The sequence below is a fragment of the Hyalella azteca genome, unplaced genomic scaffold, assembly GCF_000764305.2.
Source record: "Hyalella azteca isolate HAZT.00-mixed unplaced genomic scaffold, Hazt_2.0.2 contig17676, whole genome shotgun sequence".
In the NCBI taxonomy this organism is placed as follows: domain Eukaryota; kingdom Metazoa; phylum Arthropoda; class Malacostraca; order Amphipoda; family Hyalellidae; genus Hyalella; species Hyalella azteca.
The window spans coordinates 238,334-250,671 of record NW_025947451.1 but is presented as its reverse complement, the minus strand read 5'-3'; the positions used below and the strand labels follow the sequence as shown (position 1 = coordinate 250,671).

The 12,338-nt window shown below is 43.5% G+C and overlaps 1 protein-coding gene across 1 annotated transcript in view; it reads left to right on the top strand.

The window, feature by feature from the left end:
- Window positions 1-11,955, top strand: part of LOC108676097 (calcium/calmodulin-dependent 3',5'-cyclic nucleotide phosphodiesterase 1-like) — a 28,154-nt gene extending 16,199 nt beyond the window's left edge. Inside the window, 9 exon segments of the mRNA XM_047885354.1 lie at window positions 1,564-1,704; window positions 3,701-3,809; window positions 4,776-4,920; window positions 5,606-5,885; window positions 7,577-7,738; window positions 8,441-8,643; window positions 9,874-9,993; window positions 10,157-10,264; window positions 11,714-11,955. Coding sequence (XP_047741310.1) covers window positions 1,564-1,704; window positions 3,701-3,809; window positions 4,776-4,920; window positions 5,606-5,885; window positions 7,577-7,738; window positions 8,441-8,643; window positions 9,874-9,993; window positions 10,157-10,264; window positions 11,714-11,907 — 1,462 coding nt within the window. The 3' untranslated portion in view covers window positions 11,908-11,955.
- The last annotated feature ends 383 nt before the right edge of the window (window positions 11,956-12,338 follow it).

The following is a 12,338-nucleotide window of genomic DNA, read 5'->3' as shown; positions in this document are numbered from 1 at the left end:
TGCTATTAGTAACAATGAGCCTGACACATCAATTTGTTCTATAAGTTTCAGTTAAATTAACGCTTAATTTAGTTAAACTAAATTAAATGAAAAATCTATAAATCCGCGAACAACATTTTTCAAGTGAACGCCACAATTGGGCTAACAACCCCAAGATAACGCTGCGATTTATATATCGTAATCTTGATTACAGTAATTACCCTGAAAAAAAAGTATATTGATCATCAGGGCTAACGCTGCGTTATATATAACGTAATCTTGATTACAGTAATACCCGGAAAAAAATTATATTGATCATCATATAGCATATAAATAACATGCGTTATTAAAGTCACTGATGCTATTCAATATGAGGAACTGCCCTTTCACTTTAACCAATAGCAGTTGTCATTGCTAATAAATGTTATGCCACAATACATGAATCTATGTAAAAATATTCGATTTTTCATTTCGAAACTATCTTTTTTTTCCTACCAGCAAGATTTTTTTTCACTATTTTTAACATATCTCCCATAGATTATAATATTCCTATTATACGTATTTAATATACCTAATTACCTATATCCCTATATACGCATCTATGTATGTATACCTATATACGCATCATTGAAATTCAGTGTATTTTCAAGGGCTTAAAAAATTATTTGTTGATAATATAGATGTTTTAGTGTAATAATTCAGCGTTAAATAACTCATAGATTGTACACATATCATATTTGTTATCATTTCATGATGCTTAGTAAGTTAACCTATGTATATATACCTATATACGCATCATTGAAATTCAGTGTCTTTTCATGGGTTTAGAAAATTATTTGTTGATATTATAGATGTTTTAGTGTAATAATTTTGTAATCAATCACTCGTAGATTGTATGCATATCACATTCATTATCATTTCATGATATTTAGTAAGTTAATCTTGTATCACATGATATGGGACCATTCTTTCAAAACTCGCTAAGTGAACGTAAGTACTTACGCTCTATTTTCTTGTCTATGATTGGTGGATTTTGCTAAAAAAAGCTGTCAATGATTGGCTGATGAACATACGATCTCTTAGCTTTTTTTGAAAGCATGGGCCCTGTTGGACATAAATGGGATGATTTACAATGGATCATATCACAATTCTTCACTGTCTCATTACCTGACATTCTTTCTCGAGTCTCTGCCAGCAGTATATTCTCTGCCAGCAATATATTCTCAGCCAGCAATATATTCTCTGCCAGCAATATATTCTCTGCCAGCAATATATTCTCTGCCAGCAATATATTCTCTGCCAGCAATATATTCGCTGCCAGCAATATATTCTCTGCCAGCAATATATTCTCTGCCAGCAATATGTATGTTCTATTAGTAAACTGATACCCAAAATCTGCGGCTTATATGTCATCCCTACTGACAAAACAACGGTTAATTCGTTGCCACCAATATCAGTCAATAAATAACCCCACAGCTGCCACCAACAACACCCAAAATTACCCCACCGTTGCTACCTATAACACCCAAAACAAGCCCCCCTCCCCCCATTTACCTTCACACTGATTCCCCCCGTGTGCCCCAGACGCCCCCCTGACGAGGAGGACGAGCTGTCCGAGGTGGAGCCTGACGCGGTGCCCCCCGAGGTGCGTGAGTGGCTCGCCTCCACCTTCACCCGCCAGCTGTCGGGCGGCCGGCGAAAAAACGACGAAAAACCCAAGTTCAGGTAAGGGTTGGTGTCCCGCCTCCATTTTCAACCGCCTGTTGTCGGGCGGCCGGTGAAAAAACGACGAAAAACCTAAATTCAAGTGAGGGCTGGTGACCTATGTATATATGTCGCATACGGTCGGTATGAAAGACATTTTACTTAGAGTGTAATCCGGCTCGTGATACTTGCTTCTATATGTGCCATTAGGTCAAATATTTCCATTAAAAAACAAATGGATTTGTATATCACGAAAAGTAATAAGACTCATTCACGCAAGCGACTAAAACTATGATGAATATTGTTTCTTTTCTCGATAACAAATTTTGAGAATCGCGAAAACTTCAAGAATAATCTCTATTCCAAAATAATATTAACACTTAATGACTCTACCATTGAATATCATTGTAGTTTCTCGAGGATTTAGTTACTACTCCCGTAGTTACTACTCCTGTAATTACTACTTCTGTAGTTACTACTCCTGTAGTTACTACTACCTAATACAAGACGCAATATTAGGTGGCAATATTGGCCAATTAGGCGGCTACTGCGGCCCTGATTGGCAAATCAAAAGCCAGCATCGCCTTTGCTCGAAAACAAACAAAATCGATGAGCGAAGCGCAAGACGTGGTGATGAAGTGGTGGTGAAGGAAATGGTGATGAAGTGGTGTGAAGGAAGTGGTGATGAAGTGGTAGTGAAGGAAGTGGTGGTGAAGTGGTGGTGAAGGAAGTGGTGATGAAGTGGCAGTGAAGGAAGTGGTGATGAAGTGGCAGTGAAGGAAGTGGCGATGAAGTGGTGGTGAAGGAAGTGGTGATGAAGTGGTGGTGAAGGAAGTGGTGATGAAGTGGTGGTGAAGGAAGTGATGATGAAGTGGTAGTGAAGGAAGTGGTAGTGAAGGAAGTGGTGATGAAGTGGTGGTGAAGTGGTAGTGAAGGAAGTGGTGATGAAGTGGTAGTGAAGGAAGTGGTGATGAAGTGGTAGTGAAGGAAGTGGTGATGAAGGAAGTGGTGGTGAAGGAAGTGGTGGTGAAGGAAGTGGTGGTGAAACATTCATATAATACTGGCGTGCCTCCCAAGAGACTATATATTCACAGTAGCATGAAATTCTGATGACCTAAGCAGAGACAAGTTTATAGTAGTAAATAATATCCTGTGTTTCATAACAGAGCCCAGTTTACGGCCTCTAGTAGTTCCAGAATTTAAATGTGATGAAAAATTAATGGTCAAGTCATATTTCCTTGAAGACAAAAATGTACTTGTACAATTATTTTTGTTTTGGATGGAAATTTATACCGATTGTTATAAGCAAGTGTGTGTATATATGCCTAGTCTAGGAAAATATTTGTAACTACGTTAATCTTCCAATCCTACGTCTATTATCTCAACCCCCGCACCTTTTCTGCCTTAAAAACCCCACCATTTGTATAGGCCCTCATGGAATAGCCTTTATTTGCCCAATTCTACCTTAAAAACCACACTATTTGACCAGGCCCTTAAGTAACAGCCTCCATTTGCCCAATTCTACCTTAAAAACCCCCACTATTTGTACAGGCCCTTATTTAACAGCCTTCATTTTCCCAATTCTACCTTAAAAACCCCCACTATTTGTACAGGCCCTTATTTAACAGCCTTCATTTGCCCAATTCTACCTTAAAATCTTCGCCATTTGTGCAGGCATTTAAGTAACAGCCTTCATTTACCAACTTACCTTAAAAACCCCAGCATTTGCACAGGCCCTTAAGGAACAGCCTTCATTTGCCTAATTCTACCTAACCCCTTGTCTTGCTTATGTTTAATAACTACTTTAATCTACCCGAGTCTACGCCCACAGGTCGGTGGCTAACGCCATCCGTGCGGGCATATTCGTGGAGCGCATCTACAGAATTTAATAACTACTTTAATCTACCCGAGTCTACGCCCACAGGTCGGTGGCTAACGCCATTCGTGCGGGCATATTCGTGGAGCGCATCTACAGAATTTAATAACTACTTTAATCTACCCGAGTCTACGCCCACAGGTCGGTGGCTAACGCCATCCGTGCGGGTATATTCGTAGAGCGCATCTACAGAAGACTCTGCTCTGCCACCTTCCTACAGCTGCCGCAGGAGGTCTCCAGGGTACTCAAGGTGGGAAATTATTCCATTTTATTTATGGACACATGCTTGTATTAGACATAATTGATTTGGTATTAATTGATAACAATTGTCGATATTCTAGATAATTAAATTAGTATTAATCAATAAGAATTAGTTGATTGATCACATACCAACAAATTGGATATTTCCACATACCGTTATCCAGAATCCAATAATCTTAAATATTATCATCCTGAACTGCATTTCAAAAATCCAGTTAATTATTACACAAATAATTTCGCTAATCAATGAATATCCTGTTCCAATCATCGTGCTAACCAAGTCTCAACTAACACTCCTGTTTATGCAAATAAAAATTCAGTTTTGCCCTCAGTTCGATTTTGTCATAAAATTCATCCTCACCCTAGTTAAATGCAGACGTAAATTCCCTAATCCATCATTTGCCCCACTTTCCAATGTCTCGCATTTGTCCAATGTGCGTAAAAATGAATTTCTATCCCAAGCAAAATCCTGACACGATAAATATCATGGATGCGCATCCGGTATACCCTTATCATACCTAAACACCCTCTCAAACACTCACACATAACATACATTATACACATGTATAAAAAAAAACGATATATATAGGTGATGTTAGGGCTGACGTTGTGTTGTGTTGCAGAGGCCGGACTGCTGGGACTTCGATGTGTTCGTACTAACGTTGTGTTGTGTTGTGTTGCAGAGGGTGGACTGCTGGGACTTCGTTGTGTTTGCGCTGGAGTTGTGTTGTGTTGCAGAGGGTGGACTGCTGGGACTTCGTTGTGTTTGCGCTGGCGTTGTGTTGGGTTGCAAGGGTGGACTACTGGGACTTCGATGTGTTTGTACTAACGTGTGTTGGGTTGCAGAGGGTGGACTACTGGGACTTCGATGTGTTTGTACTAACGTGTGTTGTGTTGCAGAGGGTGGAGTGCTGGGACTTCGTTGTGTTTGTACTCACGTTGTGTTGTGTTGCAGAGGGTGGACTGCTGGGACTTCGATGTGTTTGTGCTGCAAGAAACCAGCAACAACACGCCGCTGCGCTGCTTGTCCTACGAGCTACTCAACAGATATGGCCTCCTGCACAAGTTCAAGGTAAAGTTCCATCGTTCTCTTACGTTCAGTCGTCCTCTGACTGAAGAAGTAATGCCGATGACTTGTAGCTTCTGCTGTAGAACTACTGCTTCCTCAACTTTGAAGTTTGTCTTTTTAGCACGTTTTCTCATTTATGGAAAAAATGCACTATTGTGCTTGCAATGTCCGTCCGTCTGTCCGTCCGTCTGTCCGTCCGTCTGTCTGTCCGTCCGTCCGTGACCTCAAGTTTTCGTCGACGAGAAAATGCGCTCTCTGTCACTCACTGCAGTGAGTANGGTTGGCGGACATCGACATACTAGAGACACTAGTTTTCTCCTTGATATCCAAAATATCCTTCCAGAACTGATTGGCGGGCATCGACATACTAGAGACACTAGTTTTCTCCTTGATATCCAAAATATCCTTCCAGAACTGATTGGCGGGCATCGACATACTAGAGACACTAGTTTTCTCCTTGATATCCAAAATATCCTTCCAGAACTGATTGGCGGGCATCGACATACTAGAGACACTAGTTTTCTCCTTGATATCCAAAATATCCTTCCAGAACTGATTGGCGGGCATCGACATACTAGAGACACTAGTTTTCTCCTTGATATCCAAAATATCCTTCCAGAACTGATTGGCGGGCATCGACATACTAGAGACACTAGTTTTCTCCTTGATATCCAAAATATCCTTCCAGAACTGATTGGCGGGCATCGACATACTAGAGACACTAGTTTTCTCCTTGATATCCAAAATATCCTTCCATAACTAGTTGACGGACATCGACCTACTAGAGACGCTAGTTTTCTCCTTGATATCCAAAATATCCTTCCAGAACTGGTTGACTGACATCGAGATCTTGGCCACCCTTGTGGCGGCCATGGTGCACGACTACGAGCACACCGGCACGACCAACAACTTCCACGTCATGTCGGGCTCCGACACGGCGCTGCTCTACAACGACCGCGCCGTCCTAGAAAACCACCACATATCCGCCGCATTCAGGTCAGTGGTGGCGGGGCGTGATGAGGGTGTGGTGAGGCTGTGGTGGGGTGTGGTGCCGGGGTTGTGGTGAGGCTGTGGTGCCGGGGCTGTGGTGAGGCTGTGATGAGGCTGTGGACGGCGCTGCTCTACAACGACCGCGCCGTCCTAGAAAACCATCACATATCCGCTGCATTCAGGTCAGTGGTGGTGACGTGTGATGAGGGTGTGGTGCCGGGGCTGTGGTGGGGCGGTGGTGAGGTGTGGTGAGGCTGTGGTGAGGCTGTGGACGGCGCTGCTCTACAACGACCGCGCCGTCCTAGAAAACCACCACATATCCGCCGCATTCAGGTCAGTGGGAGGGGTGTGATGAGGGTGTGGTGCCGTGGGGTGAGGCTTTGGTGGGGCTGTGGTGGGGCTGTGGTGGGGCTGTGGTGGGGCTGTGGTGAGGCTGTGGTGGGGTGTGATGAGGGTGTGGTGTCGGGGCTATGATGAGGCAGTGATGGGGCGAGGTGCCGGGGATGTGGTGGGGCGTGGTGCCGTGGCTATGGTGAGGCTGTGGCGGGACGTGATGAGGGTGTGGTGCTGAGGCTGTGGTGAGGATATGTTGAGGTGAGGCAAGTCTGTATCAGCTCGTGTCTTGCTTACCTTAAGTCTAACCAGTCGTATCTGCGTTGGTTGGTTCTGTAACAGGTCAAATCTGCATCTTGCGTATTTTTCCACCTGAAAAGTCTGGAGCGTTACACTCTGCTCAGCCGGCTGGTCTTAAAAAAGCGGGACCAATGTTTTCGATGATTTACGCGGCTGTTGGAAATTGTTATACGACTTTGCGTATTTTACTTGACAGAAATTCTAATCTCGCTTCCGCTATCATGGTATCCGTGTCCATAATTGAGCTGTATAGACTAAGATATACTTTATTTAATAAAGACTGTAGTACAGACTACCGACTATGGTAAAAATTTTATACTTAAGTATAAGTATCGTATAGACTACAAGCTAAGTAATAGCAATTAACCTGACTGTCTGCTCTATACCTACAGTTCACTGGTAGCAGTTGTACAGCTCGTATGTAGATACTGAGTGCCGCTCTAAAGATTTATAGAAAATAATATAATATATTTTATATATTATATTATAATATATAAATTACTCGCACTTCTGAGCTTTACTCATGAGTTGTCATATCTCTGCTTTGCCCATAACGTAGTACTGCGTCTAACTTGATAACATATCATTTAATTATTAATTGTGTGTAATGTAACTAATCATTTACAAATAAATTAATGTTATTCAATCGCCTAATTCATGAAATGAAAGAAATTGTCTAAAATCAAATCTGTTACTCGACCCTTTTGCTATAATTCTCCTCAATCGTCATATATACACCCTTTTTAGCGCATTTTCTCATTTATAGAAAAAAGGCGCTATTGTGCTCGCCATGTCCGTCTGTCCGTCCGTTTGTCCGTCAGTCTGTCCGTCCGTCTGTCTGTCCGTCTGTCCGTCCGTCCGCCTATCTGTCTGTCCGTCCATCTGTCTGTCCATCCGTCCGTCCGTCCGTCCGTCTGTCTGTCCGTCCATGACTTTCCGTTTTCGTCGACGAGAAAATGCGCTCTCTAGCTGTCACTCACTGCAGTGAGTCCTGAGTTACATTTTTTATCATATAAGTAATTTTATAGGAAAAAACATATAAAATAAACCTTTGCCCCGCGCAGACTCCTACAAGAGGAAGGGAACAACCTGGTTGTGAACCTGTCACGGGAAGAGTACCGTGAGTTCCGCGGGCTGGTGATAGAGATGGTGCTGGCCACTGACATGTCATCACACTTCCAGCAGATCAAAGCAATGAAGAACATGCTTACCATGTCAGAGAACAGGTTAGTGATGACGCCTGGAGCAGGTTAGTAACAAGTCTATTGCAGGTTACTGAGAAATCATATCGCCGCTTTGTGATAAATAACATGTTAGTGATAAGTATTTATGTATAGAGAAGGTTGCTAATGAAATCTATAAAAGATTAGTGATAGAATATATAAATATATAAATGGTTAAGATGATGGTGACATCTGCAACGGTATATTGATGACATCTTTAGCATTGTAGTACTGCGGCTGATATCATTGCACCTCTGGATACCAGAAATTAGTACTGAGCGGCCAAAGTACATTGTTTGTCATGCTTCAATACATCATGCCCCCAAGAGCCCGCTATATGTTATCCTCATTTATATTGTACTCGCCCCCCCCCCCAACCCTCTCGTATATAATTTGTCATCCATTTGTCATCCATACCCTCGTACTATGTGCTCACCCTCAAATTTCTAATTACACTGTAGGTCGACTCTATACTGTATACATCCCCTCAGTGCACTGTTCGCACTATACACACCTCTGTACAGTGCTGCACTGTACACTGTACACCCCTTAAGTACACTGTTTGCACCAGCAGCCTGGACAAGGCTAAGGCGCTGTCGCTGGTGCTGCACTGTACAGTGTACGCACCTTCTCAGTACACTGTGCACCCCATAAGTCCATAAGTACACTGTACACCCCTTAAGTACACTTTGTTTGCACCAGCAGCCTGGACAAGGCTAAGGCGCTGTCGCTGGTGCTGCACTGCTGCGACATCTCGCACCCCAGCAAGGACTGGGCGGTGCACCAGCGCTGGACGGCCCAGCTGCTCGAGGAGTTCTTCAGGCAGGGCGACCGCGAGCACCAGCTCGGCCTGCCCTACTCCCCCCTCTGCGACCGCAACAATACTCTCGTCGCTGAGAGCCAGATAGGTACTAGTGCTAGTGTTGATCATAGGGGACTAGTGCTAGTGTTGCTCATAGGTACTGGTGCTAGTGTAGCTCATAGGTGACTAGTGCTAGTGTCGTGGTGGGACTTGAGAGTGCTATGTGACACGTTGGTGTTCGCCGAGAGCCAGATAGATACTAGTGCTGGTGTTGCTGATGGATACTAGTGCTAGTGTTGCTCATAAGTACCAGTGCTAGTGTTGCTCATAGGTACTAGTGCTAGTGTCATGGTGGGACTAGAGCGTGTTATGCTACAGGCATGTGGTCGAGAGCCACATAGGTACTAGTGCTAGTGTCGTGGTGGGACGTGTGTCATATGAAACACGCTACTGGCCGTGAGCCAGATAGGTACTAGTGCTAGTGACATGGTTCACTTAGACTTATCAATCTGCAAAATCATTAACATCGGGACTCGTGTTGAATATTTCAATTTTCACCACCATTACTTTGATAGGAAAATATATTTACCACACTCGTATATACTTTTTGAGTTAATATATTCTTTCACTCACAATTTCTATGTTCTTTTACTCAAATTATCATGCATTTTCACACACAATTTCTATCTTCCTTTACTCAAATAATCATGAATTTTTATGCACAATTTCTATGTTTCTTCACCCAAATTATCATGCATTTTCACGCACAATTTTTATCTTCCTTTACTCAAACTATCATGAATTTTTACGCCCAATTTCTATATTCTTTACGCAAATTATCATGCATTTTCACACACTATTTCTATGTTCTTTTACTCAAAATATCATGCATTTTCACGCCCAATTTCTATGTTCCTTTATTCAAATTATCATGCATTTTCACGCACAATTTCTATGTTCCTTCACTCAAATTATCATGCATTTTCAGGCCCAATTTCTATGTTCCTTTATTCAAATTATCATGCATTTTCACACACAATTTCTATGTTCCTTTACTCAAAATATCATGCATTTTCACGCCCAATTTCTATGTTCCTTTACTCAAATTATCATGAATTTCCCGCAAAATTTCTATGTTCCTTTACTCAAATTATCATGCATTTTCACGCACAATTTCATGCATTTTCACGCAAATAATCATGCATTTTCACGCCCAATTTCTAAGTTCCTTTACTCAAATTTAATGCATTTTTACGCACAATTTCATGCATTTTCACGCAAATAATCATACATTTTCACGCACAATTAGCACTAATTTTGCACGTGCGTTGCGCAGGCTTCATCGACTTCATCGTAGAGCCCAGTCTGAGCGTGTGCAGCGACCTGCTGGACAGGGTGGCAACGCTGGCCTCTGGCGCTGCCACCGCCAACACCATCGCTGAGGAGACTGCCATCGGTCTGTAGCTATATTAATAAAAAATATATTATAAAACTGTATGATATATTATTATAAACTACATTATAATAATAGATATATACATATATATATTATTACCATTAGTGCCCCACAGTTCCCTGGGCCCTGATGTCACCCATTAATCCCCCTGCGTGCCCCACAGAGCCCGGTGGCCCCATCCGGCGCCCCATGGTGGGGCGGGAGCTCAGGAGGCCCTGGGTCGCCTGCTTGGCCGCCAACAGGAGCAAGTGGAGGGAACGCGCCAGGGAGGGTGAGGCCTGCCTGTGCCTTGCCTGTGCCTGCTGTATGCCTGTGCCTGATCTGCTGTCTGTGCCTTGCCTGCAGCCTGCCTGTGCCTTGCCTGCTGCCTGCCTGTGCCTTGCCTGCTGCCTGCCCATGCCTTGCCTGATGCCTGCCTGTGCCTTGCCTGCTGCCTGCCTGCGCCTTGCCTATGCCTTGCCTGCTGCCTGCCTGTGTCATGCCTGCTGCCTGCCTGTGCCTGGCCTGCAACCTGCCTGTGCCTGGCCTGCTGCCTGCCTGTGCCTTGCCTGCTGCCTGCCTGTGCCTTTCCTGCTGCCTGCCTGTGCCTTGCCTGTGCCTTGCCTGTGCCTTGCCTACTGCCTGCCTGTGCCCTTCCTGTTGCTTGCCTGCTGCCTGCCTGTGCCTTTCCTGCTGCCTGCCTGTGCCTTGCCTGTGCCTTGCCTGTGCTTTGCCTGCTGCCTGCCTGTGCCTTGCCTGCTGCCTGCCTGTGCCTGGCCTGCTGCCTGCCTGTGCCGTGCCTACTGCCTACCTGTGCCTTGCCTGCTGCCTGCCTGTGCCTTTCCTGCTGCCTGCCTGTGCCCTTCCTGTTGCTTGCCTGCTGCCTGCCTGTGCTTTGCCTGCTGCCTGCCTGTGCCTTGCCTGCTGCCTGCCTGTGCCTTTCCTGCTGCCTGCCTGCTGCCTGCCTGTGCCTTGCCTGTGCCTTGCCTACTGCCTGCCTGTGCCCTTCCTGTTGCTTGCCTGCTGCCTGCCTGTGCCTGGCCTGCTGCCTGCCTGTGCCTTGCCTACTGCCTGCCTGTGCCCTTCCTGTTGCTTGCCTACTGCCTGACTGTGCCTTGCCTGCTGCCTGCCTGTGCTTTGCCTGCTGCCTGCCTGTGCCTTGCCTGCTGCCTGCCTGTGCCTTGCCTGCTGCCTGCCTGTGCCATTCCTGCTGCTTGCCTGCTGCCTGATTAGAGGGTGGCATGGTTGAATGATTAGGTCACAACCAAGCTTTCTGGTTGACTGACTGCTTGATTAGCAGGTGACCTGATTGCATGATCAACTTGTTGCCTCATTATACGATTAACTATTTTCCTGATTACTTAAACTCCTTAATTAATGATTTCTTTAATTCATGGATGCCTGATCAACTTCTAAGTTTATGACCTAAATAATCAACAAATAAGTTACTCAATGAGTCCACGCTTAACAATAAAAATTTATCCTGTGGAAATATATTCATACAAGACCATAAGTTTTACATCTTACGTATTTTAATATTTATGTAATAAAGGCATTCATAGTCTTCATTTTCAATGATTTTTCCGAAGGCTATTTGATGAGCACGTCAGGAAAATCACCCATCGTATTTACGTCGGTTTTTCTTTCTTTTTCTTAAATTATTTCTTAATTTTCTTAATTTCTTTCTTAATTTTAAATTATTATTATAATTATTTTAAATTAAGAGATTAAACTTTTCCAGACGCGGAACTGCGACAGCAGCAACAACAAGGGGAAAGCGATACCAAAATCGACGAAACCAAGTCTGATGAAACAGAAACCGGTGAAACTAGACCCTGCGAAACCAATACAGACGAAACCAAGGCGGGTGAAACTAAAGAAGAGAGACCCTCTCCTCTTCCTTCGTCCCGCCACACTAATGGTGGAACGGCCTAAATTGTTTATTCATATTATATACAAAATATTTAATCAATGTGCGGTAAATTCATATTTTATTTTGTCTCGTGGGACTTTATTCATATTTTACTTTGTCTCGTGGGACTTTTGTTTTAAAGTTTAAAGTTTACGTGCAATTGGAAAATGCATCCAAAAGCCGTACTAATATTCAAATTCATACCAAAGTGCGTCACAAAATGATCGAGCGTGTATGTATGATGTAATCATGTATTAAATATTAAATTATATTAGTAAACCCGTATGAATAATGAATAGATATAATGAGAAACATCCATAATACCCGTATGAACACAATTATATTGTATATTAGTAGGCTGTGTGAGTCTTCAAACCATTATGAATGTCAATACATATTCATTATAAATGTACTTACATTTTAATTATTGTACGTGTTAAATGGTTTCATAATG